Below are 27,775 nucleotides of genomic sequence, written 5' to 3' on the forward strand. Positions count from 1 at the left end.
GGGAGCTATCTCTGTGATCTGGAGATGAACTGCAGGTTTATACCCTGCCCTTCTCCCTGAATCAGAGACTCAGAGCAGCTTACAATCTCCTATATCTTCTCCGCACACAACAGACACCCTGTGAGGTGCGTGGGGCTGAGAGGGCTCTCACAGCAGCTGCCCTTTCAAGGACAACCTCTGCCAGAGCTATGGCTGACCCAAGGCCATTCCAGCAGCTGTAAATGAAGGAGTTGGGAATCAAACCCGGTTCTTCCAGAGAAGAGTCCGCACACTTAACCACTACACCAAACTGGCTCTTCCCACCTGGAAGCTGGCATCCTTAGTACAGGGGCCTGCAGGTTGACAAAGGTTGGGGACTCCTGTTCTAGAGCCATCTCTGCATTTAACTCACTAGTTGATTAATTCAGCCATACAACATGGGCTGCATCCACACATCATTGGCTTTTCTACTATCATCGCACTATAAGCCATCATTTGCAAATTGATGTGACCCACTTGCAAATGACAGCAATAGCACAATATCCAACAGAATGCAGATGCAGCCAGAGCTGTTGGGGAGTTAAAACAGAGAACTGTGTATGATTTCCCAATTCCGTTGGAGGAAGGACAGGCTAAAAACGTGCAGCTCAATTGTCTAAAATTTGCAGTCTTGCTGGTACCATCAGACTCAGTTGGGTCTTGCTGCAAGACTAGAAGAAACAATTCCTGTTGTCCCTTGTGCTAACAATTACAATTTATTACTCAGTGATGACAACCCATTTGTTATTGGGTCTATCGTGTCAAAAAAGGCAATTATCTGTTCCCGTGAAAAGTAACTGAATCAACCACAGGCATCCTGTGATTGACAGCTACATTGACAGCTGTTCCAGACACGATGCAAACTGAAGGAGAAGCATTAAAGATTATAACGTCTTTTTGTGTTATAGGAAAAGATGCCTCCTAAGTGTCTTGGTGACTACAAGAAAGCCTTCTCCCTGGGATTACTTTGGTTATTGTGACCCATCTTAAGTCCCGTAGTCCGAGCTAATAATTGACAGGAGTTTTACAACTGTGAGCTTTTTTTTTTTTAACTCAAGCTTTGATAAGACACTTCAGCAGTTAGAAGCAAATGAAGACAGTCAGTGCCGCAGGGAGCCTGGGAAGCTGAATGGCTTTTCTCCAGCCTCAGCAAGAGAAATCAGACTTTTAACATATGCTCCTGTGGGACACACAGTGTTCGTGCGACACTGGAAAGGGATGGCAGGTTTATGGACACTGTTATTTGTGCAGATAGTCCTTGGACTTGACCTGGACGGGAGATCCGTGTGGAAAAAAGACCCCAATCTAAGTCCCGTGAATGAAACTCAGCTGTTTCTGTATGACACATTCCCTCCAAAGTTCCTCTGGGGCGTAGGAACTGGCGCTTTTCAGGTGGAGGGGAGCCAGCAGACAGATGGGAAAGGACCCTCAATATGGGAACATTTTATTCAGTCAACTCTCCAAACTGGTTCCAGGATCGATGACTCCAGTGACAGCTACACTCTCCTGGAAAAAGATTTGTCGGCTCTGGATTTTTTGGGCATTTCTTCTTACCACTTCTCGGTTTCATGGTCAAGGCTCTTTCCCACTGGGATGGTAACAGCTGTCAATAAAAAGGGTCTCCTTTACTACAACAGGCTTCTCAATGCTCTGGTCCAAAGATGGATTGAGCCAGTGGTCACCCTTTACCACTGGGATTTACCGTTGGCCCTACAAGAAGAATACGGAGGCTGGAAAAACGAATCCCTCGTTGATATTTTCTGCGACTTTGCCCAGTTTTGCTTCCAAACCTTTGGGGATCGAGTTAAATACTGGATAACGATCCACAACCCTTACCTGGTTGCTTGGCATGGGTATGGCACAGGTATCCACGCACCAGGAGAGAGGAGGGAAAGAGCAGCTGTCTACACTGTAGGGCATAATCTGATCAAGGTAAGGCATAGCCTGATTTGATTTCATGTTATCAGTGAAAGTTTTATGTTAGCAAGCAATCAGTTGTGAATAATCTTAATTGTCACCACCTTAAAGACTTCCTTGGTTCTTTCTTGTCTGCTGGTGTGATTACTGCGCCACTAAATAGAAAATGACAGCACTTAGGGCATGATTCAGCCAAAATACAAACACTTACTAAAGTCCTGCTGCTTTCAAAAGATGAGTTAAATGTCTGCTTATTTTATTGGAGCCAGTTTGGTGTAGTGGCTAATTGTACGGACTCTAATCTGGGAGAACTGGGTTTGATTCCCCACTCCTCCACTTGCACCTGCTGGAATGGCCTTGGGTTAGCCATAGCTATTGCAGTGGTTGTCCTTGAAAGGGCAGCTGCTGTGAGAGCTCTTTCAGCCCCACCTACCTCACAGGGTGTCTGTTGTGGGGGGAGAAGATATAGGAGATTGTAAGCTGCTCTGAGTCTCTGATTCAGAGAGAAGGGCGGGGTATAAATCTGCAGTCGTCTTCTTCTGCTACTTCAAACTACACTCTTTACTGGGAATAAGTCAAACTGAATTCAATGGGTTGGATACTGGCAGCTTTTTCACTTACTCTTGGTCAATTCCACTCTTTATTGTAGTCCCTATCCCGAATGGCTTCTCCACGCAGGTTCTGTGTCCTCTGGTAGAGCCTTTTTTGATCACCAAAAGAAACCCCATCCTTCCTGATTCACCAGCGGAATAGCTTGTTGGACCCCAATCCTTCGGGTCCAACTCAGGCTATAGCTAACCATGGGCCCATGGGGCCTGGCTCCCTGACAGTTTGGGGGGAAGGCTCACCCCCCATGCCAGGGCTGTTGCCTCCCTCCCCCTTCTGCGTTATTTAAATCATATAGGAGGAGTGCTCAGGAGCAGCAGCTGCCCCCCCCATGCTATTTTTAGGACCACAAATCAGCTGATCGGTGAGCTCTAAATCAAACAGGAGAGGTGGTGGGAGCAGTCACCGGCCTCCTGTGTGATTTAATGGGCCTCCTCCTCCTACAGCCCTCTATGGCCCCTCCCCCTGTGGCCCTCCCCCTGGTCTTACTTATGAGTCAGTCTTGCACTATTCTTTTCCATTAAATCAATGACTTAATATCTAACTTTGGTCCAATAGTGCTATTAATTTTTACAAAGATCTTTATGCTCCACTTTTCTCCCCACTGGGCTCGCTACAGCCTTCTCCCCTCTTCCATATTTTTCTTCAGAGACATTAACGATTGTCATCTAAAAAAGCTTGCACTTCCTTCTAGGCATAATTTGTCTAGCCCAATAATGCCCTTCATACGTTGAAATTATTTGATAAGCATAAACAACGTTTTATTGAACAGTCCAAAAACTGACAAATTGTAGCTAAATGGAGCACCCATAAATAAAGAATAATTAAATAACACATCCCAGCATGATAAAGTCCCATCGCAAACAAATGGCCACCATGCTGAACTAACAAGGTTACCAGGCTCTTTTAAATAGCTTGAAGAGAAACATCCTTTGTGTCAATATTGAAGAATTTCAGAACGACGTCAGCCTGGTCCTGTTTTCATGTGTACAATTTTTAAATGGTAGGTGAAAATACCTGGCTCACCCTTGCTACATTGAATTACGCACACCAAAGAAGCGATCCTTCCTTTATTTACTTAATGCTCTATTTAATTAGATGCTGTTCAGATCCTAAATCTGTAAACAGTAGTGCTGTGCATGATTTGTGTGCCTTCTGCTGTTATAAATTAAATTCAGCAACATCATACCAGCAATTATGTCAACAGAGAAATAATATAGGTCTGGAAGTTTTGCAAGAAATACCCATGTTAGGGCCTTTTTTAATGGTATCTTTTACAAGTTATACAATTAGAACTTTATCTTCTTTCCTGTCATGTACAACTTTGATTCCCCACAGTTCCAGGTTACATGACACCTTTGTTGAATAAGAATAGGTGAGAAAATAGGACCTTTCAAGAGTATTGTCTTCTACCTGGAGACTAGGTTGAAAGGAAAGAAAGGAAAGCATTTAAAAATGTTGGTGCCTGGTATGTTGTTAGGTTGTCTGCATATGGTTAAATATCCTTGCATACTTATCCATGGTGAGATCCCCAGCAAATGAACAGAACCACCACTAGCCACTACCACTAATCACTTGACTGGCTTTGTGGCTGCCATGTTCCTTTCCTACCCTCTAGACTAGGGTTGCCATCCCTCCTCCCTCGGCCACTGGCAGGGGAGTGCAGGAAGATTGCCAAATCCAAGTTGGGAAACGCCTGGAGATTTGGGGCTGGAGCCTGGGGAGGACAGATACCTCAGTGGGGTTCAGCGCCACAGAGTCCCTCCTCCAAAGTGTCCCTTTTATCCAGAGGAATTGATCTTTGTAGTCCAGAGATGAGCTGCAATTCCAGGGGATCCCCAGGTCCCACCTGGAGGCTGGCATCCCTACAACAGAAAATGTTGCAAAGGTAACAGCAATGATGCCACTGGAGTTCTTGCTCCTAGAAACACAGTACAGTATCTGTGTGAGCACTGGTGATGCATAGTGGTTAGAGAGCTGGCATGGCATAGCAGTCAACGTGCCAGACTAAAGACTGAGATGACCAGGTCTTAATTCCCACTCTGCCATTAGAGCTCACTGCATGACCCTTGGGCCTGTCACAGTCTCTGACTAAACTATCTCACAAGGGCATCATTGTGATGATAAGTGGAGGCGGGAGCCTAATCTGAGAGAAAAATGGGATAGAATTAACTAATATGCAGATAAGCAGGAACTTAACTGCATATTAGGCCACACCCCTGACCACCATTGTTTCACACAGGCCTTTGTAGGAAAAGCATCAGGGGATGTGGCCTGTTATGTAAATAAGTTCCTACTCATTTGCCTGTTAGGCCACACCCTCAATGCCAAGCCAGCGAGAACTGCGTTCCTGTGCATTCCTGCTCAAAAAAGCCCTCAAATTTTAAAAAAGATGATAAATTAATAATAAATAAATATGATGTAATTAAGCTCTACAGTACCCAACAATTACAAACACTGGCTCTTGCGTCTGTTTTGTAAGCTCAAAGAAAAAGAAAACAAAATGGAATGTTGTGGCATGAAATTGCACCAGCTCACACACACGCACACAATTGCTGGCCTGTCAGCCTATACCTGCAAGTATTAGTACATTGATTGCATATTAATCCCCCCTCCCCCCATTCCCAAGATCTAATTCTCTACTAATCTACAAAAACTTATCTGGAGAGCATTCATAGGTCATGAAGCAAACTACTGTTTACAAGCCTGTAATGGACATATTCTTGGGCATGAACTGAACAGTGTGTATGTTGTGGGGGGTGGACAGTAGGACAAATGAGACCTGGTTGACTGAGATGTATGACTGCAACAGCAATGAGTGGCTTACGTGTGGGAATGAGCCATCACAGATCAACCACAGGCAAAACACACCACACATCCCTTACTCACAACAGGTTGCAGTGAAGTTGGTTCATGAGGTCAGCTTCAAGGCATGAAGTGTCATTGGTTGCTTGTGGTGGTAATAAATATCCATGAAGTTCTCATTGCCACTGCAAATTGAGAGGTACTTGCAGTGGCAACAGAGCAGCCACATGGCAGTTTTCCTAAAACTGCTGCACATGTCCCTCAACAACTGCCATTCTTCTTGGTGCTACCGAAGGACTTTCTCAGACTTTTAACAGATTTGTCATTGGCGTGTCCCTGTAAACTAGCACTATAGTGGTATAGCGAAATTCAGGTGGGGGTGGTGGCACAGGGGCTGAGCAGGGCCAAATCCAGGGGCGCAGAAGGGGGCACTTGCCCTCGGCACCACCAGTGGAAGGGGTGCCAAATTGGGCATGGAGTTCATTCTATTTCATGGGCCCATAAGATCGAATGGGCACATAAGAGAACATCATTTTTTAATTTTGCTCCCCCTCAAAAAACATGTAGATCCATTCCTAGGGCTGAGGCAAGTAAAATTACATTGATCAGAGTGGGACCTGCAAAAACTTGCGTTTTCCTCACTATATGGTACGTAAATGTATTTTGAATACAACCTTTCCCAAAAGAAAGTATTAAACCATCCAGATTTTTAAAGATTACACTTTTATTGAAAAGTTCTTACTTCATTCGGGGTCAAAATGCAAGGCAACCACCAAGATCAAATTGGCCACACTATTTGAAAAGTTTTGGCTTTTTGAGTTATGGAGGCAGCGGAACACTTACTAACCAACCAGTTTTGGTTAGTAAGAACAAAACAGGTTAGTTTTGGTTAGTAAGAACAAAACAGGTTAGTTTTGGTTAGTGAGAACAAAACAGGGGGAGATCTGGATAGTGAACAATTAAGTGATGACATTGTGTGGATGCAAAAAAAACCCCAACCCCAGTTTGAATGCTAGCCTTGAATAAAAACCACTATGTGAAAGCATTTCTAAATCATCTTATCATCTAATCATCTGTTAAATATGAGGATGCAAGAAATGAAAGGAAGCTAAAGTAGGAAAGAAAAAGGGACGATCAGTGAACATCTGTATACACCATAACCACAGGATACATTAGAGGATAATAATTTAATACAATAAAATACATGAAACCATTAGTTGCAATCAATAATTAAAAAACCGCGGGTAGGCAGAAGAACTATCCAGTGCCTTCATAAAACTGTCTGAAAAGGTTGTTTCATAACTGTGAAGCTGAAAAAGCCCTCAAGTAGAAGATGATATTGGATTTATATCCCACCATCACTCCAAATCTCAGAGTCTCAGAGTGGTCACAATCTCCTTTACCTTCGCACCCCTCCCCAACAACAGACACCCTGTGGGGTAGGTGGAGCTGAGAGAGCTCTTACAGCAGCTGCTCTTTCAAGGACAACTCCTGGGAGAGCTATGACTGACTCAAGGCCATTCCAGCAGCTGTGTGTGGAGGAGTGGGGAATCAAACCTGGTTCTCTCAGATAAGAGTCTGCACACTTAAGCGCTACATCAAACTGGCTCTCAGACAAGCTTGTTTGGTTGATAGGACAGTCATGAGAGTTCCTCCCTCATGACTGGATTTTCATTCCTGGGCAGGATTGTACGGGAGAAGATGATCCTTCCGACACCTCAGTCCCAAGCTGTGTAAGGTTTTTAAAAGAATTAGGCTCAGGAGCAGAGCAGAAGCCAGTATAACTGCTGTAGGATTGAGGTTACTGATCCCAGTAACTGGCCCCGTCAGCACTAGTTGTAGCTTCTGAAGGCAGCCCCATGTAGACTATATTGCAGTAGTCCAGTCTAGATGTAACTAAGATATGGATCACTGTGACTAGATGTGCATGAGCCAGGAACAGGTGCTACTATATATATATATATATATATATATATAAATATAAGTTAGTTTGCCTTAACTACCAGCTGTTCCTGAGAAGGACCTTTGTGTCATATTTTGAGCACTTCTTCCTGATAAGAAGAATTACAGATTTATACCCCACCCTTCTCTCTGAATCAGAGACTCAGAGTGGCCTAACATCTCCTATGTCTTCTCCCCTCACAAAAGACACCCTGTGAGGTGGGTGGGGCTGAGAGGTCTCTCACAGCAGCTGCCCTTTCAAGGACAACCTCTGCCAGAGCTATGGCTAACCCAAGGCCATTCCAGCAGGTGCAAGTGGAGGAGTGGGGAATCAAACCCGGTTCTCCCAGATAAGAGTCCACGCACTTAACCACTATACCAAACTGGCTCTCATTCTCGGTGTAACATGCTGTGCAGTCCAGTATTCCGACTGAAGATCTGCAAATTTTGCAGGGAATATATTCAATAACTGAGAGTACTTTGTTCAAAAACTACAACCATCCGGCAGCTGAATGTCCGATCTGTTTGTCTTTCCATTGACCCCCCTGAATGACTGCTGAACGATTTTATGGCTGTGTAGTAGCTGTGTTGGTAGAGTTCAATCAAGTTGTGGTGATGGAGTTTAATTTCCTTGCCTTATGAGAGCTTTTGTATCTGCTGAGTAGGTGAAATTTATTATACATGGGATCATAGGTGGTAGGTCAGGTCATTAACTGAGTAAGGGGAGAAACTAATACTGGACTGGTTTGTTTGAATATTTGCAAAGTAACTTGATGAACAGGCCCAAACTGTTTGCAGACAGTGAACTGATCAATGGACAATCAGGTCCACTGGTGACCAGTGAACAGATGGTGAACTGAACTGGCAGGTGTTCAGACATTCCTAATTCTAACCAGTGTTTGAATGAACTGGGAGAAGGATACTTCCAAAGTCTCAACATTATAAATGTGTTAACATTAGAATCCAAAATTCTGCATGACTTTGTACCTCAGTAAACAGGTCATTAATTGCTGGGGCATGAACTGAGGGCCTTTACAAACACGTAAAATAACATTGTGTGATTGTAAAAACATACTTTGATTCCTCCCCACTCTTCATTCACTTTTGGCACAATACAGATAAAATCGTAGTTATCTAGTAACCATCGTGGTTACTAGAAATCAGAAGCCTAATCCAGGTCTCTAGTCAGCATTAGACCTTTGAAACCCTGAAAGGTATTGTCTTGAGTATGATGACTGAATTAGGGCAAAAGACCTTGTTTAACTCCTCACTTAATCCTCTAGTTTCACCTCATACCATAGGGAAGGCAAATCAAGATTTTCCTTTGCCTTCGTAACTCTCTGTAATCAGGACTAATTCAGTTACTTACCTGAATCTTCCACTCCAACTATGTTACCAAAAGATTTTAGGTATTTAAAATATTTTAAAAGCAACATATACAATAAATGTATTTCTGTAAATTCCTTCCGTAGGAGAAGGAAGTGTTTCAAAATAACATATCAATAAGTTTTGAGCCCTGACCTTAGTGTTGCCAAGTCCAATTCAAGAAATATCTGGGGACTTTGGGGGTGGAGCCAGGAGACATTAGGGGTGGAGCAAAGATCAAGGCTGTGACAAGCATAATTGAACTCCAAAGGGAGTTCTGGCCATCACATTTAAAGGGACGGCACACCTTTTCAATTCCTTCCTTCCATAGGAAATCATGAAGGATAGGGGCACCTTCTTTTAGGGCTCATAGAATTGGACCCCCTGGTCCAATCTTTTTGAAACTTGGAGGGTATTTTGGGGAGAGGCACTAGATGCTATACTGAAAATTTGGTGCCTCTACCCCAAAAAACAGTCCCCCCCAAGAGCCCCAGGTACCCATGGATCAATTCTCCATGATTTTCTATGGGAATAAATCTCCATAGGGAATAACACAGTTCCCAGCAGACATTTCCCTCCCCTCCCCCCCACTTTCTGATGACCCTGAAGTGGGGGGAGAGCCTCCAAACCGGGGGGGGGGATCCCCTGCCCCTACCTGGGGATTGGCAACCCTACCTGACCTGCTGAGTGTTTGGATGGGAGATCACTACGGAAAATAAAACCAAAGTTGACTCCTGATTGTCCCAAGAAGAGGCTGTATTTTAGAATTGTCATCATAATGCATAAATTACGTACTAAAAACCTTTGTTCTTTATATTGAAGCATGTCCACAATAGATCCACTATTGTTGCTTATAATTTATTCTCAATAGTAGGTACTGAAGAAGTTGCCCATGGACAGAGATCCCTTAATGAAATAGTTACAAAAATCTGGGTTGGGATAAATACAATCTATTGCTTTCTTCTTCCCCTCCAAATAGGACAGAGTATATAGACAAACTATGCATTATTCACTATTGCAACACTCTGTTATCGCACTCCATACAGAAGACATACTGGCCAACCTTTTGAGCATCAGTTTGTTGAAATTTGTGTTCAAGTGCAATTACAAGTAAACTTGCAAGGAGTGCAGACTGTTTTGGCTCCAGCCAAGACAAGGGGTTTGTGGAAAACAGTAGTGCCCTCACAAAACTCCACTTCCCTCTCAGCATTACTTGCACTTTCAATTGGAATATGGTGTACCTGTAAATGTATTCAGTTACTATTTGAAGCTGAAACTGTGTCTTTTATCTCACGCTAAGATTTCCTGCTTCCCTAAAGGTATCTGCCATTAGTTGTTCATGCAATTTTTGTCTTGTTTTCTCACCCTTGTATGTTCTTGTTTGCCATCTGTTTAGCATCAGATGGTGGGGGTACCCAAAACAAAGTCTCCAGAAATGACCAGAGTAGGTTGGGTAGGTTTGTATGGCAAAAGGTGGCTTTTCAGGTATGCTGGCTACAAGCCATAGAGCATTTTAAATGTCAACACCAGCACCTTGAACTGGGTGCAGAAGCAAATAGGGAGCCAGCATAGATGGAACAAGACTGGAGTGATATGGGCCCTACAGCCTATTCCAGTCCACATTCTGGCCACAGTGTTCCATATCAACTGTAGTTTCCCAGGGGGTGTCAAGTGTGTGGCCCGAGGGCTGAATCAGGCCCCCAGAGGGCTTGTATTAGGCCTCACTGTCATCTGCTTCTTTCTCTCTCTCTTGCTTCCTTCTGTGTCACAGTTTGCTTTGCCAGGCTTGCTCAATCGCACAGGAGCTACAGATAAAAGCCTCTGTTTTCTCCATTGGCTGACCAGCACATGAAGCAACTTATGTACAAAAGCTCACAGTGCCCAGCCATTTAATCTTGTCCACTGGGTCTTAGGCTCAAAACTTTGACCATGAGATTTCTGTAATGAATGTCAATCAATCAAAAGAAGGTTTTAGAGTACTTTGGGGTTGGATCTGGAAGAGGGCAGGGCTTGGGGAGGAGAAGGGCCTCCACATGGTACAAACTAGGCTTCCCAATCCCCAGGTCCCAGCTGGCCGGTGGGGGAAACTCCACCCCCACAGCCATTATGCACCTCCAGGAACGATTCCCATAGGGGATGATGGGAAATTGATCCGCGGGTGTCAGGGGCTCTGGGAAGGCTGTTTTTTTAGGTAGAGGTGCCAAATTTTCTGTATAGCATCTAGTGCCTCTCCCCCAAATACCTCCCAAGTTTCAAAAGGATTGGACCAGGGGGTCCAATTCTATGAGCCCCAAAAGAAGGTGCCCCTATCCTTCATTATTTTCTATGGAAGGAAGGCATTCTAAAAGGTGTGCTGTCCCTTTAAATGTGATGGCCAGAACTCCCTTGGAGTTCAATTATGCTTGTCACATCCTTGCTCCTGGCTCCGCCCCCAATGTCTCCTGGCTCCACCCCCAAAGTCTCCTGGCTCCACCCCCAAAGTCCCCAGTTATTTCTTGAATTGGACTTGGCAACTCTAGTACAAACCCATAGTGTCCACCCTTCAAAGCAGTCATTTTCTCCAGGAGACTGATCAAAGACACCAAGTAATACACCATCTTTTGGTTTGCAAAAATATATTACAAGAATTGTGTACAACACAAAATAAACAATACAATACTGATATCAGTATTGTATTATTTATTTTGTGTTTCCTTTATCAGTATTGTATTATTTATTTTGTGTGTACACAATTCTTGTAATATATTTTTGCAAACTGAAAGATGGCATATTACTTGGTGGCTTTGATCAGTCTACTAATTACACCAAGTGCCCTTCAAGCAGCACACATTTTCTCCAGGGGAGCTGATCTCTGCCAGCTGGAGATCAGTTGTAAAGTGGGAGATCTCCAGCCCCCACCTGGAAGCTGGCAACCCTAGTAGGTTTGCAACTTACAGACACACACCTGAACCACACCTGAACAGCATACTAAAGATTGCTACAGCACAGACATTGTCTCCGGATTTTGATGCAATAATTCAGAGCAAGAAGTGTCAGTCATCAGAAACTTAAATAAACAAAATATCGAAAGAGGACTAAATCTTTTTGAAAAGTTTTTTTTTAATGAATTGTGCTTCTCTGTGTCTTTTATAAAGTTTATATCTCTGCTACCCGGCATTACATTTTATGACACACATGGCCCAGCCCGACAAGGTCTCATTTACATCAGATCCGGCCCTCATAACAAATGAGTTCAACAACCTTGCCGTTTTCAAAGGTAGCCCCACGAAAAACACATTGTAGTAATCCAATCTAGATGTTAAGGCATGGCCACAGAGGCAGGATTTTTCCTCCCAGATTTTTTAGAACTTCCTCAAAATTCAGAAGCTGCTTTCCTTGAGAGGAGGGCAAGCGGGCTGCTCTTTGGAAAAGGAATCTGGTGAGCCATTTGTGCACTGCAGTTATCTCGACTACAGAGTACAAAATGACATACCCTTCTACTAATATTTTCCCTGGTGCCTTGCAAGCTATTGTTGGGATGGGGGAAATCATTCAAATATACCTACATTGTGTCAGAATAGATGCAGCAAAGTATAACATTATGCAAATTTCTACTGTCTGATGTGTTCATTTTTTGGAATGTTTCCACAATAACACCATCCTCCCTCGTCAAGAATGGTGTACAAAACTGAGCCATTGCACAACGGAATTGTTTTTTAATCTTGCAGAAATTAATATTGGCTCAGTGGTACATTCTTGATTTATCTATGCATTCCAAAAGGCTACACATTAACTACAACACCTGCAGTAATACCAGGGAAATGCGCAGAATTTAGTCCTGTGTTTATCCAGAGCATAATGTCCAGTATTGATCATACCCACACTAATCGACTTAGCCTTAACATTTACCTTTGATCTTCAAGGTGTAGAACAGATTAGGTAGTGTGCAGCAAAGGAGACCGGGGGGGGGGGGGCGGATTGTAATCATTATTTACTAAAAATAATGCACATGTTACAATGACCGTTTTACACTTGTTTATTGGGCAGTTTATCTGTTTCAAATGACTGTCAACGGGACCTCAAGCCAAAGCTAGTTGTCAGACATTAGAACCAAGAGAGAGTAGCAGTGACATTTGCCCCCTTCTGATCCTGAGTTTAAAATGTGTGCGTGTGTGTAATAGTTCTTGTCCTGCAAAGAATACGGGGCAGAAGACATAGGGCAGAGGCAGCCAAACTTGCTTAACATAAGAGCCACGTAGAATAAGTGTCAGATGTTTGAAAGCCACAAGACAGGAAGGAAGGAAAGAAAATTGGCTTGGCTTGCAGAAGTTATTTAAAGAGATAAATACCTTCTGCAAGACAGCTGATGAGGCAGTTTGGACTTTTTGAGCCACATGGTATGTGTGAAAGAGTCACCTCTGATATAGGGTTATTCAATTTCATTTTAAACAGAATTCTATGAGATTAGACTGAGAGATTGAGGTGGGGCCTGGAGAATTCCCACTTTTACGACTGATCTCCAAGTGTCAGAGGTCAGCTTCCCTGGAGAAAATAGCTGCTTTGAAAGACGGACTCTAGGGCATTGGACCATGCTGAAGCCCCTCCCTTCCCCAAACTCTACCCACTCCCAAAGTCTCCACATATTTTCCAGAACTGCCCAGGCGACCCTAGTGCTGTTTGACCCTTTGGAGAACCAGTGTGGAACCCAGGGAACATGTGGGCTTCCCCCAGGACCATTTCAAGTTAGTACAGAGGGGTGGGGAGGCTGAAGCCTAAAATCCCTTCTTCTTGTGCACCATAGTCTTGATCCAAGGTGGGCATTATGCATATGGGCATTAAGAGAACCCACAATGGACTTAAGACACAGCTAGTATATACCATAAATGTAAATGGCTGGGCACAGACGTGACTTATCAGTTCCTTAGCTTAAGCAGTCTTTTCTCCTTGCCTCCATCTCAAAGGTTAACATTAATGTCTAGACCTTGAGCAAATGTTGAGACGTAGATTGTAGCACTGAAGACCAGTCGCACAGCTGACACAAGATTGTTCCAAGTTGTAATTCCTCAGCATTGCTGCTGCCATTAGACTCTCTTTTCTGGCACTACCATTAGCTACAGGCTGCTCTGGAGAACAGAAGAGTTATTGTTTAAAAGTACCTTGTGTAGCGGCATATTGTGGAGGGGGAGTCTAATGGTGTGACCCTAAGGGGTAGGCACCATTTTATAAACCTGAATAGAATTCTAAGTATACAACTGGAGCACCTGCAAAGGCTTATGGGAGTATCTCATTTCCACTCGCCTACCACATCCTCTTTTCCTTTTCTGAAGGCACCCATAGCCTCTCCCCTTTCCATGCTGGCTTCTTTCCTTTCCACTCACCATCTGCCTCCCTTTCTTGAGCTTTCCTTCCTTCCTTCTCTTGGTAGCATCTCTTCAGGAAAACTATGGCCCAGTGGGACGATGGGGAACCCGCAAGGACATTCAGGGGCGACTTAACTTACTTCTGTTTTTCCTCCCCACGCTATTTCATCCCCATACCTTCTTATTTCCCTGCTTCCTTCTCTCCTTCACACCCACCAAGCAACCTAGCCTTTTATCTGTCCCCTCATCTTCAGCTATACTTATTTACTTCATTTTTATCCCGCCTTTCTCCACATTGGGGACTCAAATCAATTTACATCATTCTCTTCTCTTCCATTTTATCATCACAAAACTGTGAGGTAGGTTAAGATGAATGGGTGTATGGGATTGCCAAGTCCGATGTTCGTGCCTATAATATAGTGGGTTCTATGAATGGAGGAGTTGCAAGTTGGGGGGACTATGAGGGTGGATCCAGGAGGCATTGCAGGTGGAGCCAGGAGCAAGATTGTGACAAGCATAACTGAACTCCAAAGGGAGTTCTGGTCATCACATTTAAAGGGATCACACACCTTTAAAATGCCTTCCCTCCATTGGAAATAATGAAGGATAGGGGCACCTTCTTTGGGGGCCCATAGAATTGGACCCCCTGGTCCAATCGTTTAGAAACTTGGAGGATGTTTTGAGGAGAGGTGCTAGATACAGTGCTGCAAATTTGGTGCCTCTACCTCAAAAAGCAGCCCCTCCCCCAGAGCTCCAGATACCCACAGATCAATTCTCCATTATACTCTATGGGAATCAGTCTCCTTAGGGAATAATGGAGTGCCCAGCAAACATTTCCCTCTTCCCCCCATCTACTTTCTGATGACCCTGAAGCAGGGGGAGGGCATCCAAATTAGGGATTAGCAGCTTTAATCGCCACACAATGTCTCCAACACAATGATATCACGTCCGTGTGATGTCAACATGTTGGGGACATTGCAATATCACTGTTTGGGGGCGGGGAATCCCCCACTCCAAACTGGAGAATGGCAACCCTATAGCATGTAACTGGCTTAAAGTCATCCAGTGAACTTCCACAACAAAACAAGGATTCAGACCTCTGCCTGCCAGGTCCTAGTAAGAAGCTCTAACCACTGCACCACACTGCTTTTTGTGCAGTGGCTGTTGTTGAACAGTAGCAAGCAGCTGGGTCTGGGTGAGTCATACTAGTCACCTTATATTTGCTGCTGACCCTGGCCCTAATTAATTGTCCCTCATAGGCCAAAGCATCCTCACAAAGAGTTCTGCCCTATCCTTTACCGGTTATTGACAGAAATTAAGCCTGAAATGCCAGCAAAACTGTTGTGGTTCACTAGCAACAGTCAATGAAGGTATCCATTGGTGCGTTCACACTACACTAAATAAAGTGTTTTGCAACTGAGTTTTTGCTATTTTTACACAGTAAAAAACCAGTTGCAAAATGCATTATTTAGTGTTGTGTGAATGCACTCCATTGCTTTAAACCTACAAGTTATCTTTTTATCATTTTTTGTTAAGATTTCAAAAAAATTTAAATTTTTCAAAAAATTTTCAATGTTTCAAATTAGGCATTTTTCAGGTTTGTTGAAAGGTCTGTCTTATCTGTTTGCGACTCCAGTCTTCAGATGTAAGTATCCTCATATTAGTCTTAGTTGAGAATTAAATATATTGATGATCTACTTAGAAGTGCTCTGTAAACCACCTTGTATTATGGAGTGGCATAGAGAAAAAAAGGACGCATTGTACTAATGACAACAACAACTTATAATGAGGTCTAGACTTTGCTGAGAAATGGACCATATTTACTTAAGGTTTTCCCACGTGAATTTTTAAAATCCATTCCGGCTCCGTAGGGCTTTGGTTTATTCCTGTATATGCCTTTAGTTTGTGCTCCCTTCACACAAACGTTTTCCACCCTTCAGGTCTTCTGAGACCACCTGATCTTTTTCTGGAAGCCGGGTTTGAGTAGCCTTTTTTCTCCTGCATTATGTTTCTTTCGATTTTCGTTATCCTGCCCGCTCCCAGCCACTTCCAACCCATTTTTCAATGACTGGATTGTTGTAATTGTCAGGGCTTTTTGGGGGGGGGGGGTAGAAAAAGCTCAGCATGAACTAATTTGCACATTAGGCCATACCCCCTGACATCACCATTGTTTTGCACAGGGCATTTTTGTAGGAAAAGACCAGCAGGAACTCATTTGCATATTAGGTCACACCCCCTGACACCAAGCCAGCCCTAATTGTGTTCCTGTGTGTTCCTGCTCAAATCTCTCCCTCTCCTGCTCCCTGTCCTGCCCCCTGCCCTGAAGATTAGTGGTTTTGTGGAGTTTTATTTTATTTTTTTAAGTACTAAAATATCAATATGTTGGTATACTGCTGTGATTAAAGGTTCAGCAGGTTTTCTGAATTCCAAACTTTCATTTATATAATTAAGACATAAGAGAAAAGGCATATCTTCACAAGGAAAAGGGTTAGAGACTTGTCTTTTTTTAAAAAATGAAAGCTGGGAATTCAGTGAACCTGCTGAACCTATCATTACTCGTAGCAGGAACTCTTTTGCATATTAAGCCACACACCCCTGATATAGCCAATCCTGCAAGAACTTACAGGGCTCTTAGTACAAGGTTTACTGTAAGCTCTAGGAGGATTGGCTACATCAGGGTGTGTGTGGCCTAATATGCAAAGGAGTTCCTGCTACCAAAAATGCCCTGATTACAATAGCAAAGCAATATTGGGAATGGGATGATATTTTAGTGCCTTGCTTTTTGAAAATGAAGCCATTATATTGACCTATCAATATAAGCATGCAAAAAAAAAAAAGACAATAGCACCCTCCCTTGAAAAGCCAGCTTAAATAAAAGACAATAGCACCCTCCCTTGAAAAGCCTACTTATTTAAGGTATGGGTGGGTGGGGGGGAAACCCAAGGCTCCTCAACTGGGAAAATCTAGAAGGAAGACAGACTTATGGAAGAACTATGCCCAGAAGTGATTCTTGTGTTTGAGAATCGACGGCCAAGAAAATCAGGAGTAAATTGAGCACGCAAAAAAGCCCTATGTTTGTGAACCAAAAAGACCAAGGCAAGATAGATTTGTACCTTGTGTTTTTTATTGGATTTCAAGATTACATATTGTAATAATTTAGTTGGTTTTGCATATCCTCCCCCACCCAAAAAAGAGAAATATTCTAAGCAGACTTGGTTCGCTGAGTCAAAGCATTTCCCAAGATCTGTCAGCATTTTCTCTGCCTGTAAAGAGCCGTTCTCTTCTTCATTCTCTTCTTCACAAGGCCAAAAAAAATGCCCATCTCAGAGGTAAGGTAAACTCCAGATAATCTGACAGGCACCTTTATCTAAGGGAGGAGAGGTCAAATTACCCCTGTGTAAGTCAAATATGTTTCAAAAGGCTTTGCCCCGAGCCTTATAAACAAAGATGATACACTTCATCCCAATCCCAATATTGCTTTGCTTTTGTCCAGCACTGTTCGTCCAGAGATCACAAAGGTTGACTTCAGTGATAGCTTCTTCAAATAATGGATGTGAAACAAAGGGCACCCAGGTAGAAAACAGCAAGCTAGTCTTAAACCATGGGCACCTTCAGTGCTGAGTTTCCCAGAGGTTTACCACATGGTAGAAAGGAGGCAAGGGATTCCCATCTGCTAGACAGCCCTCAGTTATTGACTCAGGTGCCAGTGCTAGACAGTGCGCTGTCCCACCCCCATTGCCCACTTCTCCACTGGCAGAATTGGTAGATTGCAGAATCTGGGTTGGGAAATTCCTGGAAATTTGTGGGGGAGGAACTCCCTGTTCCGGAAGGGAGGTATGAGCAAAGCCTCTTCCTGCTATCTATTAAGAGAGCGCTCTACTGTGATTCCTGCATTGGAGTGGGTAAGGACGAGATTAGCGTAGTTCTTCTGAGCCCACCGGAGGAGTGGGGACAGCAAGCAGTAAGTCTGTGCAAGATGCCACATGGCCCAGGGACAGCCCTGAATATGGCTATATTTGAACAGGAGATCACCAAGAGGACCAGGGGCTCCTATATAGAGGAAGGCAATGGCAAACTGTCATTGAAAACCTGTAAAGGGTCACCATAAATCAGTTGTACCTGGATAGCACTTAATTATATTTCTGTCTTTAGGCTCATGCAAGAATCTGGCATCACTACAATGAGCATTTCCGGCCGCAACAGAAAGGATTTTTGTCAATAACACTGGGATCCCACTGGATTGAACCTAACCGCTCCAAGGATGCTTCAGATATTAACAAGTGTCAGCAGTCCATGCAGACAGTATTAGGGTGGTTTGCCAAGCCGATCCATGGGGACGGAGATTACCCCGAAGAACTGAAACGTGAACTCGTTTCCATCTTGCCCAACTTTACCGAGACAGAGAAAACCCTAATAAAAGGAACTGCTGATTTCTTTGCCTTTTCCTTCGGCCCTAATAATTTTATACCACGAAACATGCTTCCTAAAATGGGACAAAATTTCTCACTCAACCTAAGGGAAGTACTAAACTGGATTAAACTGGAATATCACAATCCTAGAATCTTCATTGCAGAAAACGGGTGGTTCACCAAAAGCGATGTCAAGACAGAAGACACCACAGTCATCTACATCATGAAGGGTTTCATTAATAAAGTCTTACAAGGTTTGTAAAACACTTCTTTTTTAAAGATACTGCATCTATTTCAAAAGATAGCATTCAAACCAGACAGTAAGAGCGACAGGGCTTTTTGTGAGCAGGAAAGCACGGGAATGCAGTTCCAGCTGGCTTGGTGTCACAGTGTGTGACTTAATATGCCAATGAGTTCCTCCTGGGCTTTTTCTACAAAAAGTCCTGTGTGGAACAATGGTGACATCAGGGGGTGTGGCCTAGTATGCAAATAAGCTCTTGCTGGGCTTTCCTTAAAAAAGAAAAGCCCTGAAGAGGTGTACATTTTATGTGTACAGAAAATAAAGAGCTACACCTTTACTGCAACTTGGTTTGTGTACTTTAAGGGCCATTGCACAAATTATGCTACAGTAAACCAGTTGTGCCATGCAGAAAAGTATCCACACATTACTGACTACTGTCCCGATTGCCCACCCTGAGTAACACAGAGATATTAGATGCAAGTTCTTCTCAATTCTACTACACATGGTGCCTGATTTTGGTTTGGGCCCATAGTACACATGGAGAAGGGGTCTCAGTCTTCCCTTTCATGCCATTTTCCTGATCTGTAACAACCCTGGGGTGGTGCTATTTGGCTGACTGGGGAAATCCACGTATATCTCAGGGAAGATGTGGGTTCCCCCCAAATTCCAAATAACACAGACTATTTGGGGTTGCAGAAGTGGTGTGGGAAGAAACCATCCCATGGAGCTGCTATTGACTGCATTATATGCAACTACATGAGTAACCTTATTTCTTGAAAGGAGCCTACAGGGCAGCTTATGGAGGAGAAAACAGCATGGAGGGAAAGGTTGCAGCCACTTCTACCGGTGCACACCAGTCATGTGGAGAAAGAGCACACATGAGCCTGGTAGGCACAAAACTCATGTTGAACATCTACTTCAAAATCCTTGTGTCATTGCTCAACAAACACAAGGGCTTTCTAATATGTAAAGAGCCCCATTATGACAAGTGTTTCTTCATGTGCCCATAATGTTTTGAAGAACTTATCTCAGAGGGCTCAGACATGTCATAAACTGCCATATCCTCTTGAGACTGTAAGGTCATGACTCTTGAACATGCCTTCTGGCCCTCAGAGGGGGCCAGGTCTTATGTCTCTCATAGATCAGTGCTCATTCTCACTTGGGTGTTACAAATAGTTCCAACACTACCCTCAGCAAGGAAGGAGGTATATTGTTTTAGGTAGTGGTTCGGTTGCAATCCTGCACACATAGTTCCCAGTCTGGATCAGGATTATGACACAGAGAGGAGGTGTTTGAGTGGTTTTCCAAGTTTGAAATGGACTCTGGTGGTACTATTTGCTCTACTGGAGAAACCAACATGTACTTCAAATAACTTTCTCCAGTGGTGCATATAGCACTCTCCTAGAACCATTCATTGGGACAAGGGCATGGGGGCAGGATGAGTTTTAAGCTACTTCTTACCCTGCAGTATGGTTCTGATCAATACTCCAAGCTGTGAAGTCTTGTAAGCAACAATTCTAATTTGTGAGCTATTGGCATTAAAGTTGCGAGCTGCTGCATATATTTAGTTTGCTCTGGGGCCATTTTTCCTGAGCTAAGATAAAAATGCGTGAGCTGGAGGCTGAAAAAATGAGCCAGCTCACACTAACTCAGCTTAGAGGGAACACTGGTTCTGGTCCAAACCAGACACCCCATGTGTAAGAAGTCACACATGACAGAAAGACAGATTGGAGATCTGAGATGCAACCTGTGAATTACATAATAAGTTCACACAGAGATCACATTAATATGTCAATTGCAACATTAATACAGAAAAGACTACTGTACGATTCTATCAGTGCAAGGTGGCTCCCACTATCTTCCAAGACATGCAGACCAGATTCCAAAGTGGAATAAATGTGTACACAGACATATATCTTTTAAAAACTATGTGTACGCATTTGAGAAACTTGGCTCAGCCACATTTCTGATTTAGTACACACAACATTTTAAGAAGCACTTAGCTGTTCATCTCTTGCTTCCATTAATCATGTGTTTGTTGTGGGAAAGAATGACATTGCATTGGTTTTTCTGGAATAATGGTAATTGGTATCACTGCCCTGAAGCTTAATAGAGAGAAAGCTTGACCTTCTTAGGGAACACAGACTCCGTTCTGCTCACTAAGATGCTCCAGTTCCTTGAGGTCACTCACTCCCCCGAGTGATAGAAGACCTTCTCTGCAAGGCCTTCCCAAAGCAGAAATCAGGACATAGATATACAGGAGAATGCCCCCTGATCTGAAAACATCTTACTCTATATACCTGTTATATAAGCCATATTCTATATTTTCTAATATGGACTTTCCTATTTATTTCCCTTCTGCAGCTATTAAGTATGATAACATCGATGTATTCGGTTACACGGCTTGGTCTCTCTTGGATGGATTTGAATGGCAACATGCTTACAGCACCAGACGAGGACTGTTTTACATTGATTTCAACAGTAAAGAAAAAGAGCGGATCCCAAAGTCGTCTGCACTGTATTACAAGCAAGTCATCCGGGAAAACGGCTTTCCTAGGAAGGAGTCCACCACAGCTTCACGCAGCCAATTTCCCTGTGATTTCTTTTGGGGTATGACAGAGTCTGTTATTAAGGTAGGCATCTTCAGGCTGTGTCCAAAGGTTTGTCAACATCATATACAAAGTGTTTGTTCTTTTTTGCTCCTCCCACAGGGTTGCCAACCTCCAGGTGGTGCCTGGTGATCTCCCATTATTGGAATTGATCTCTAAGTGACAGAGATCTGTTCACCTGGAAAAAATAGCTGCTTTGAAAGATAGACTCTATGGTGTTATACCCTCTGAGGTTCCTTCCATCTCCACCTTTTCAGAATCCACCCCCAAAATCTCTAGCTATTTCTCAGCCTGCAGCCGGCAACCCTATCTTCCCCCCTCCTCTCTAGCTCAATTCACGGCTTTTCCTTTCAATCAAGATCCAGTTTGCTGGGACACCTGAACTGAAACTGGAGTTTGTTTTCCATCCACTCCCTACCAAAACCAGAATTCTAAACTGGATTAACTGGGGCCTAGAATTCTGCCCCATGGCAGGAAACAGATTCTAATTTGCCAGAGTGCCTCCATGTCACAGCAAGTTGGAGCTGGGTCAAACTGGGAACTGTTCAGTCATACTGAGAAGGAAGGTAAGACAAAAGAGAGCAACCATCTCAATGTCAGCCAGCAAGTTTCATCTCCTAGTGTGGATTTGAACCAGGTTCTTGCCAAATCCTAGCTCAGGGGTGGCCAAACTTGCTTAAAATAAAGAGCCACATAGCATAAATGTCAGATGGCTGAGAGCCACAAGATATGAGGGTCAGATGTTTGAGAGAAGGAAAGAAGGAAGGAAAATAGATGGGAGAGGGAAGATGGAGGGAGAGTTGGAAAGAAAGCAACTTTAAATGCATTCTCCAATCCACTGGTTGGCTTGGAGAAGTGATTTAAAGAGAGAAATGCTTATTCCAAGCTAGCCAATGGGGGGGGGGGGGCTTTGAGAGCCACACAATGTGTGTGAAAGAGCCACACATGGCTCCTGAGTCACAGGTGGGCCACCCGTCTTAGCCTAACCAGTGTACCACACAGATTTTCTAGTGAACGTTGATTAATCTCTGGATTCGTTGCCTGAACTCTCCCCGTTCAGACATAGGAAGGAAAAGTGATTTGACCATTTACTAAAGGAATATAGGCAAAAGCGTCTGATGGCAATCCCATTGTGGTGTGAAGTCCTGATGTTCATAAATCTGAGGATTAATTGTGAAATCATCAAACTGGGAAATTAATATACTACATTGTTTGAGGTCAGGACCACTCGCCACTTGACGTATAAGGCATTTGCTAGCCAAGCAATTAACAGATTTTTCAACTAAGAGAGCTAAGCTACTGGCTTGAAGAGAGGGCTAAGGAAGGTCTGACTCAAGAGCACTGTGCACCAGGGTGGAGCACCCCCTGAGGTGGAGCAACTGCCAGGGCGAAGGGCTTCTTGGAAGGGTCTGCTGCCAAAAACTACCCACCAACCCTGCTGCCCACTCACCCTTTCCCCACTCACTTCCTTAAAAGTCCTCTCAGCCCAAAGCACTGCCCAGCATTGTCAGTAAACAGGAATGTGGATGGTTACAGGCCGGGGTGAAATTCTAGCAGGAGCTCTTTTGCCTGTTAGGCCACACACCCCTGATGTAGCCAATCCTCCAAGAGCTTACAAAAAAGAGCTTTGTAAGCTCTTGGAGGATTGGCTACATCAGGGGTGTGTGGCCTAATAGGCAAAGGAGCTCCTGCTAGGATTCCACCCTGTGTATCACGTGATCAGCGGGGGTGCCTTGAAAGAGCCCCAGGAGCCCACTCTTCACTGATTTGCCGAGTTAGTGAGTGAGTTGGAAGGGAGGGAGGGGGGAGGCGCCCGCGGAGTGGGGCAGAGATCAGGCCTGCCAGAAAAGTGGTGGCAGAGAGAGCGGGGGCTGGGGAAAGGAGGGGCCATAAAGGTCCAAGGGGGGGGGCCCTGGTGTCTCCCGTGGCTATTGGCCTGAGCTCCTGCTAGAATTCCACCGCTGGTTACGGGCATCTGTGAGTGCAGATACCGAAAGAGCTTGAAGAGAGAAGGAAGGGTGGGAGAAGGATGCACAGGCATATGGGTCAGTAGGTGAGGAGGGAGGCATAAGAAGGGGGCCTGGTGGTAGGCAGAAGAGAGGGGGGGTCCCCTGGGCATTCTCTTCCCATACCCTCCAAAATATCTAAAACTGGCCGTGCTGTGCACAATGTTTTATGTACATAAGGGGGCTTTCCCACACCTTTTTTCTGTTGCAGCACAACAGCTCATCAAAATAACCCACTCCCGTAAAATGAGTGATCCCCCTTCAAAACAGTATGCGGCATGGGGGGTTGTAACTGCAGGTAGGAAATGGGCAGAAATCAGTGACTCCTCATCTGCTCATGAAAAAGGCCCTTCGAATCAGCCTGTGCCTTATTTAAAACCTTTGTTTCCATATTCAGTGCTAGCAGTAATCTGCAAGGCCAGAAGAAAGATAAGGAAAATGCATCAGGAAAACCCCGCGAGCACTTTTAATGGCTGAGAAATTGGTTCAACTCAGCATTTGCTAGTCACTGGGGGAGGGGGGGGAGTCACAAACCCGAGCTTGTACATATCATACTAATGATGACAGATCAGTTTGTAGCAGCAGATAGATGGGAGATATATGATATTTTACTGATTAACTTTAGCAGAAGACCTTGTTCAGTCAGCAGAAGGCAATTTAAATGAGAAACAGGTGGATTTATCTGAAAAACAAATTTAAAGTGATGTGAAGAAAACAATACCGTCATTAACCAGATAGACCATATTTGTTAGCGACCACAGAGAAGAGCAAAGGGATATGCCAGCACAAAAATACCAGCACCTGGGGCAATACATTTACTTTCCGGAGGGGAGTGCCTCACAATCTCTTGCTGCCATTAAGGTAATGTTTGAGCTCCATTCTCTCTCATGCCTGCATTAAACTCTCCCCTTTAAAAAAAACCTCACTTATTGTCTCATTTATATTTACAGGCTGAATCCGTCGCTTCATCTCCCCAGTTCCATGATCCCAACTTGTATCTCTGGAATGTAACTGGAGACGGGCTTTTCCACCAGGTGAAAGGAGTCCGACTGAAAACCCGTCCTGCTCAGTGTACTGATTTTCTCAGCATCAAAAAACAATTGGAGCTGTTGTCGAAAACGAAAATTACCCATTACAGGTTTGCACTCAACTGGTCACTGCTTCTCCCCAGTGGCGAGCTGTCATCACTAAACAGACAAGTCCTTTGGTATTATCGATGTGTGGTTAGCGAGATGATCAAAGTCCAAATTAGCCCCGTGATCACCTTATATTATCCAACACACCGCTCTTTGGGCCTTCCCAGGCCTCTACTTCAGAATGGAGGATGGTTAAACCAGTCTACAGTTCAGGCTTTTAGAAACTATGCTGAGGTGTGTTTTCAGAAGCTTGGGGACTTGGTCAAATTCTGGATCACGATAAATGAGCCCAATCGACTCAGTGATATTTATAACAACAGTAGCAACGATACTTATCAAGTGGCACACAATTTACTGATAGCTCATGCCTTGGCTTGGCATGTCTATGATAAAGAATACAGATCCATCCAGAGAGGTCAGGTGTCTCTATCTCTGCATTCTGATTGGGCGGAGCCTGCCAATCCCTTTGTTGACACACATTGGAAAGCCACCGAAAGATTCCTTCAGTTTGAAATTGCTTGGTTTTCAGATCCAATTTTTAAGACAGGTGACTACCCAGCTGCCATGAGAGAATACCTTGCATCTAAGAACAGCAAAGGCCTCTCGCGCTCTGCTTTGCCGCATTTCACGAAAGAGGAGAGAGAACTCGTAAAAGGTGCTGCTGATTTTTATGCACTGAACCACTTCACTACGAGGTTTGTAATCCACGAGGTGAAAAATGGAAGCCGGTACGAATTCGATCGGGATGTGACATTTCTGCAAGACTTGACCTACCTGAATTCCCCATCTCGCTCAGCAATAGTGCCAGAGGGGTTACGCAAAATTCTAAACTGGATTAAAAAGCACTACGGAAACATAGACATCTATGTGACAGCCAGTGGGATAGATGACCATTCTTTAAATAACGACGAACTCCGAAAATACTACATTGAAAAATACATACAAGAGGCCCTAAAAGGTGAGTGAAAGGTAAAAGAAGGTAATTGGTCTGGCTGCACCTTTGCTGATCTACATTGCAGGGCTTTTGTGGGAAGGCACAGACAGCACTTCTATGTTAAAGGGGGGGGGAGGAAATTCCATATTCTTATTCAGCAAGAAAAGTGGTCCATGTCTGCAACTGAACCTGCAGGGTTGGGGGAGGCTGACTTTGGGTGCCCAAAGCCCAGTGCCCAAAACATCATCCAATAACCATTCCACCTTGGTAGTTAACAGTGCTTTACTAACACAGAGCTGCATCTTTCTAAGTGCAGTGACTTCAAAACACTGCTTAGGGGTTTACTCAGGAGTGGAATTCTAGCAGGAGCTCCTTTACATATTAGGCCACACACCCCTGATGTAGCCAGTCCTCTAAGAGCTTATAAAAAAGAGCCTTGTAAGTTCTTGGAGGATTGGCTACATCAGGGGTGTGTGGCCTAATATGCAAAGGAGTTCCTGCCAGAATTCCACCTCTGGGTTTACTGTAAGCCAGGGGTGGCCAACGGTAGCTCTCTACATGTTTTTTCACCTACAACTCCCATCAGCCCCAGCCAGCATAGCCAATGACTGATGGGAGTTGTAGGCAAAAAACATCTGGAGACCTACCGTTGGCCATCCCTGCTGTAAGCTTAGTGAAGTTATCTTGTAAAAGAGACCACATCTGGTGGTGGTTAAATATTTACTCTCAATTACATAGGAAGTACCTACTTTAATCGTATATAACCAAGACCAATTATTTATATTAAGTCAATGAGGTCAAGCTATTATCTTTCAAGGACTTTCTCTCACATTGTAGCTCATCCTTTCCCCAAGGAGATCGGGACTGCACATACTGCTCTCCTCTCTTTCAGTTTACCCTCACAAGTATGTCAGGATGCAAATGATTGGCCCAAGGTCACCCAGCAACCACGCTTGCATCGCAGAATGTGGATCTGAAGCTGGTTCTAGTCTGATCTAACCATACACCGTGCCAGTTCTCTAATTCACAAATCAGGCTGAGAGAAAGTGACTGTCCTACAGTTTTCAGTGTGCTTCATTGCTGACTGGAAAATTGAACTTGGGCTCTCGTTGGCCTGTTTTGGCATTCTGATCACCAGGGCTTTTTTTTTTTATAGCAGGAACTCCTTTGCATATTAGGCCCTGATATAGCCAATCCTCCTGGAGCTTACAGTAGGCCCTGTACTAAGAGCCCTGTAAGCTCTTGGCGGATTGGCTACATCAAGGGATGTGTGGCCCAATAGGCAAAGGAGTTCCTGCTGCATAAAAGCCCTGCTGATCACTACATCAAAAGTACTGGAAAATAGAAATTTCAGTTTACATCAAATAACCGCAAGTAACATTCACTTCTTTATGGTCACTTTCAGCTCACAATATTGACAAAGTCAAGATTAGAGGCTATTTTGCATTTAAACTGACAGATGAAAAAGCCAAACCCCGATTTGGATTCTTCACCTCTGACTCCAGAGCCAAATCCGCCGTCCAGTTCTACAACCGTGTGATCAGCAACAGCGGCTTTCCCCTGGAGCCTTCCGAGGACACATGTGATCCGCCAACGGAAAAAGAATCTTGCGCTCTCTGTCCACTTCTAACGCTAAAAACGCCACTGATTTTCTTTGGGTGCTGCCTTTGCTCAATGTTCATATTGCTTATGAGCATTATCCTTTTTCACAAAAGAAAAAGGAGAAAATGGTATTGGTCAAAAAACTTCCAGCCCATCTGTCTCCCTGTTAAAACGAGGCAGAAGAATATTCTCAACCAGATATAAAGCTAACTCTTTTATTGCATGTACATCAACAAGGATCGGACGATTAAATGGAAGCACTCCAAAATCACTTGTTACATAGACCAAGGTTCTTATAAAAGAGCTTCATGCCATTAGAACATCCATGGTGGTTCTTTCAGAATGGTTGTCTACAGGGGTTGTTTTGTAGAAAAATAGGTGGTGGAGCTCATTAGCATATTAGCATATGCCACCCTCCCCAGCCAAAAGCAACCCCGATGCATGAAAGGAGAGCGCCAGGCAAGCATGCTTTGCTCACCTGGGGCACTCCTGAGCCATCCCCCCAGTCAAAAGGCCAGCAAGCCACCAGCTGCCCAAAATCACATAAGAAGTGGAGAAAGGGTGGTGTGGGCTTCTCCAGGGGTTAATGAGGGCTGCTGGGGGCATGGCAAAGCCCCAGTGGCTGGCTGGTTGCCCACTCTCCTAATCCAGAGATGGTTATGCAGCAGCAGGTGGGCAAGGTAGGTGGGGAGGAAGAGGAGGAACCCTCAGAAAGGTTCAGGAGCTGTGCTCCTGTGAGCTACTGCTGAATCTGAGGCCTGGTTGTCTTGAATTCTTAGTTCATTGTTTATACAGGAAGGGAATCCCGGAGTGTTTTAGCTACGTATCCCTCTTCATCGTCATCACT

The 27,775-nt window shown here is 44.1% G+C and overlaps 2 protein-coding genes across 2 annotated transcripts in view; both read left to right on the forward strand.

Annotated features, from left to right (window-relative positions):
- WDR19 (WD repeat domain 19) overlaps positions 1-27,775 on the forward strand; it is a 370,238-nt gene that overhangs the window by 125,232 nt on the left and 217,231 nt on the right. The gene's annotated exons all lie outside the window — the stretch shown is intronic.
- On the forward strand, positions 1,149-27,188 carry KLB (klotho beta). Its single transcript, XM_060246259.1, has 5 exons — positions 1,149-1,950; positions 18,144-18,654; positions 21,006-21,274; positions 24,207-25,350; positions 26,732-27,188. The coding sequence occupies exons 1-5, from the start codon at positions 1,237-1,239 to the stop codon at positions 27,130-27,132; spliced, it is 3,039 nt and encodes a 1,012-aa protein (XP_060102242.1). The 5' UTR covers positions 1,149-1,236; the 3' UTR covers positions 27,133-27,188.

This window comes from Heteronotia binoei, chromosome 9, assembly GCF_032191835.1.
Source record: "Heteronotia binoei isolate CCM8104 ecotype False Entrance Well chromosome 9, APGP_CSIRO_Hbin_v1, whole genome shotgun sequence".
Classification (NCBI taxonomy): Eukaryota; Metazoa; Chordata; class Lepidosauria; order Squamata; family Gekkonidae; genus Heteronotia; species Heteronotia binoei.

What these genes read in the sequence shown, in the direction of transcription:
- KLB (XM_060246259.1), top strand. Translation starts at nt 1,237, where the DNA reads ATGGCAGGTTTATGGACACTGTTATTTGTGCAGATAGTCCTTGGACTT. An exon ending in CATTAATAAAGTCTTACAAG is followed by an intron (nt 18,655 to 21,005) that starts GTTTGTAAAACA and finishes TCCCTTCTGCAG; the next exon opens with CTATTAAGTATGATAACATC. An exon ending in TGACAGAGTCTGTTATTAAG is followed by an intron (nt 21,275 to 24,206) that starts GTAGGCATCTTC and finishes TTATATTTACAG; the next exon opens with GCTGAATCCGTCGCTTCATC.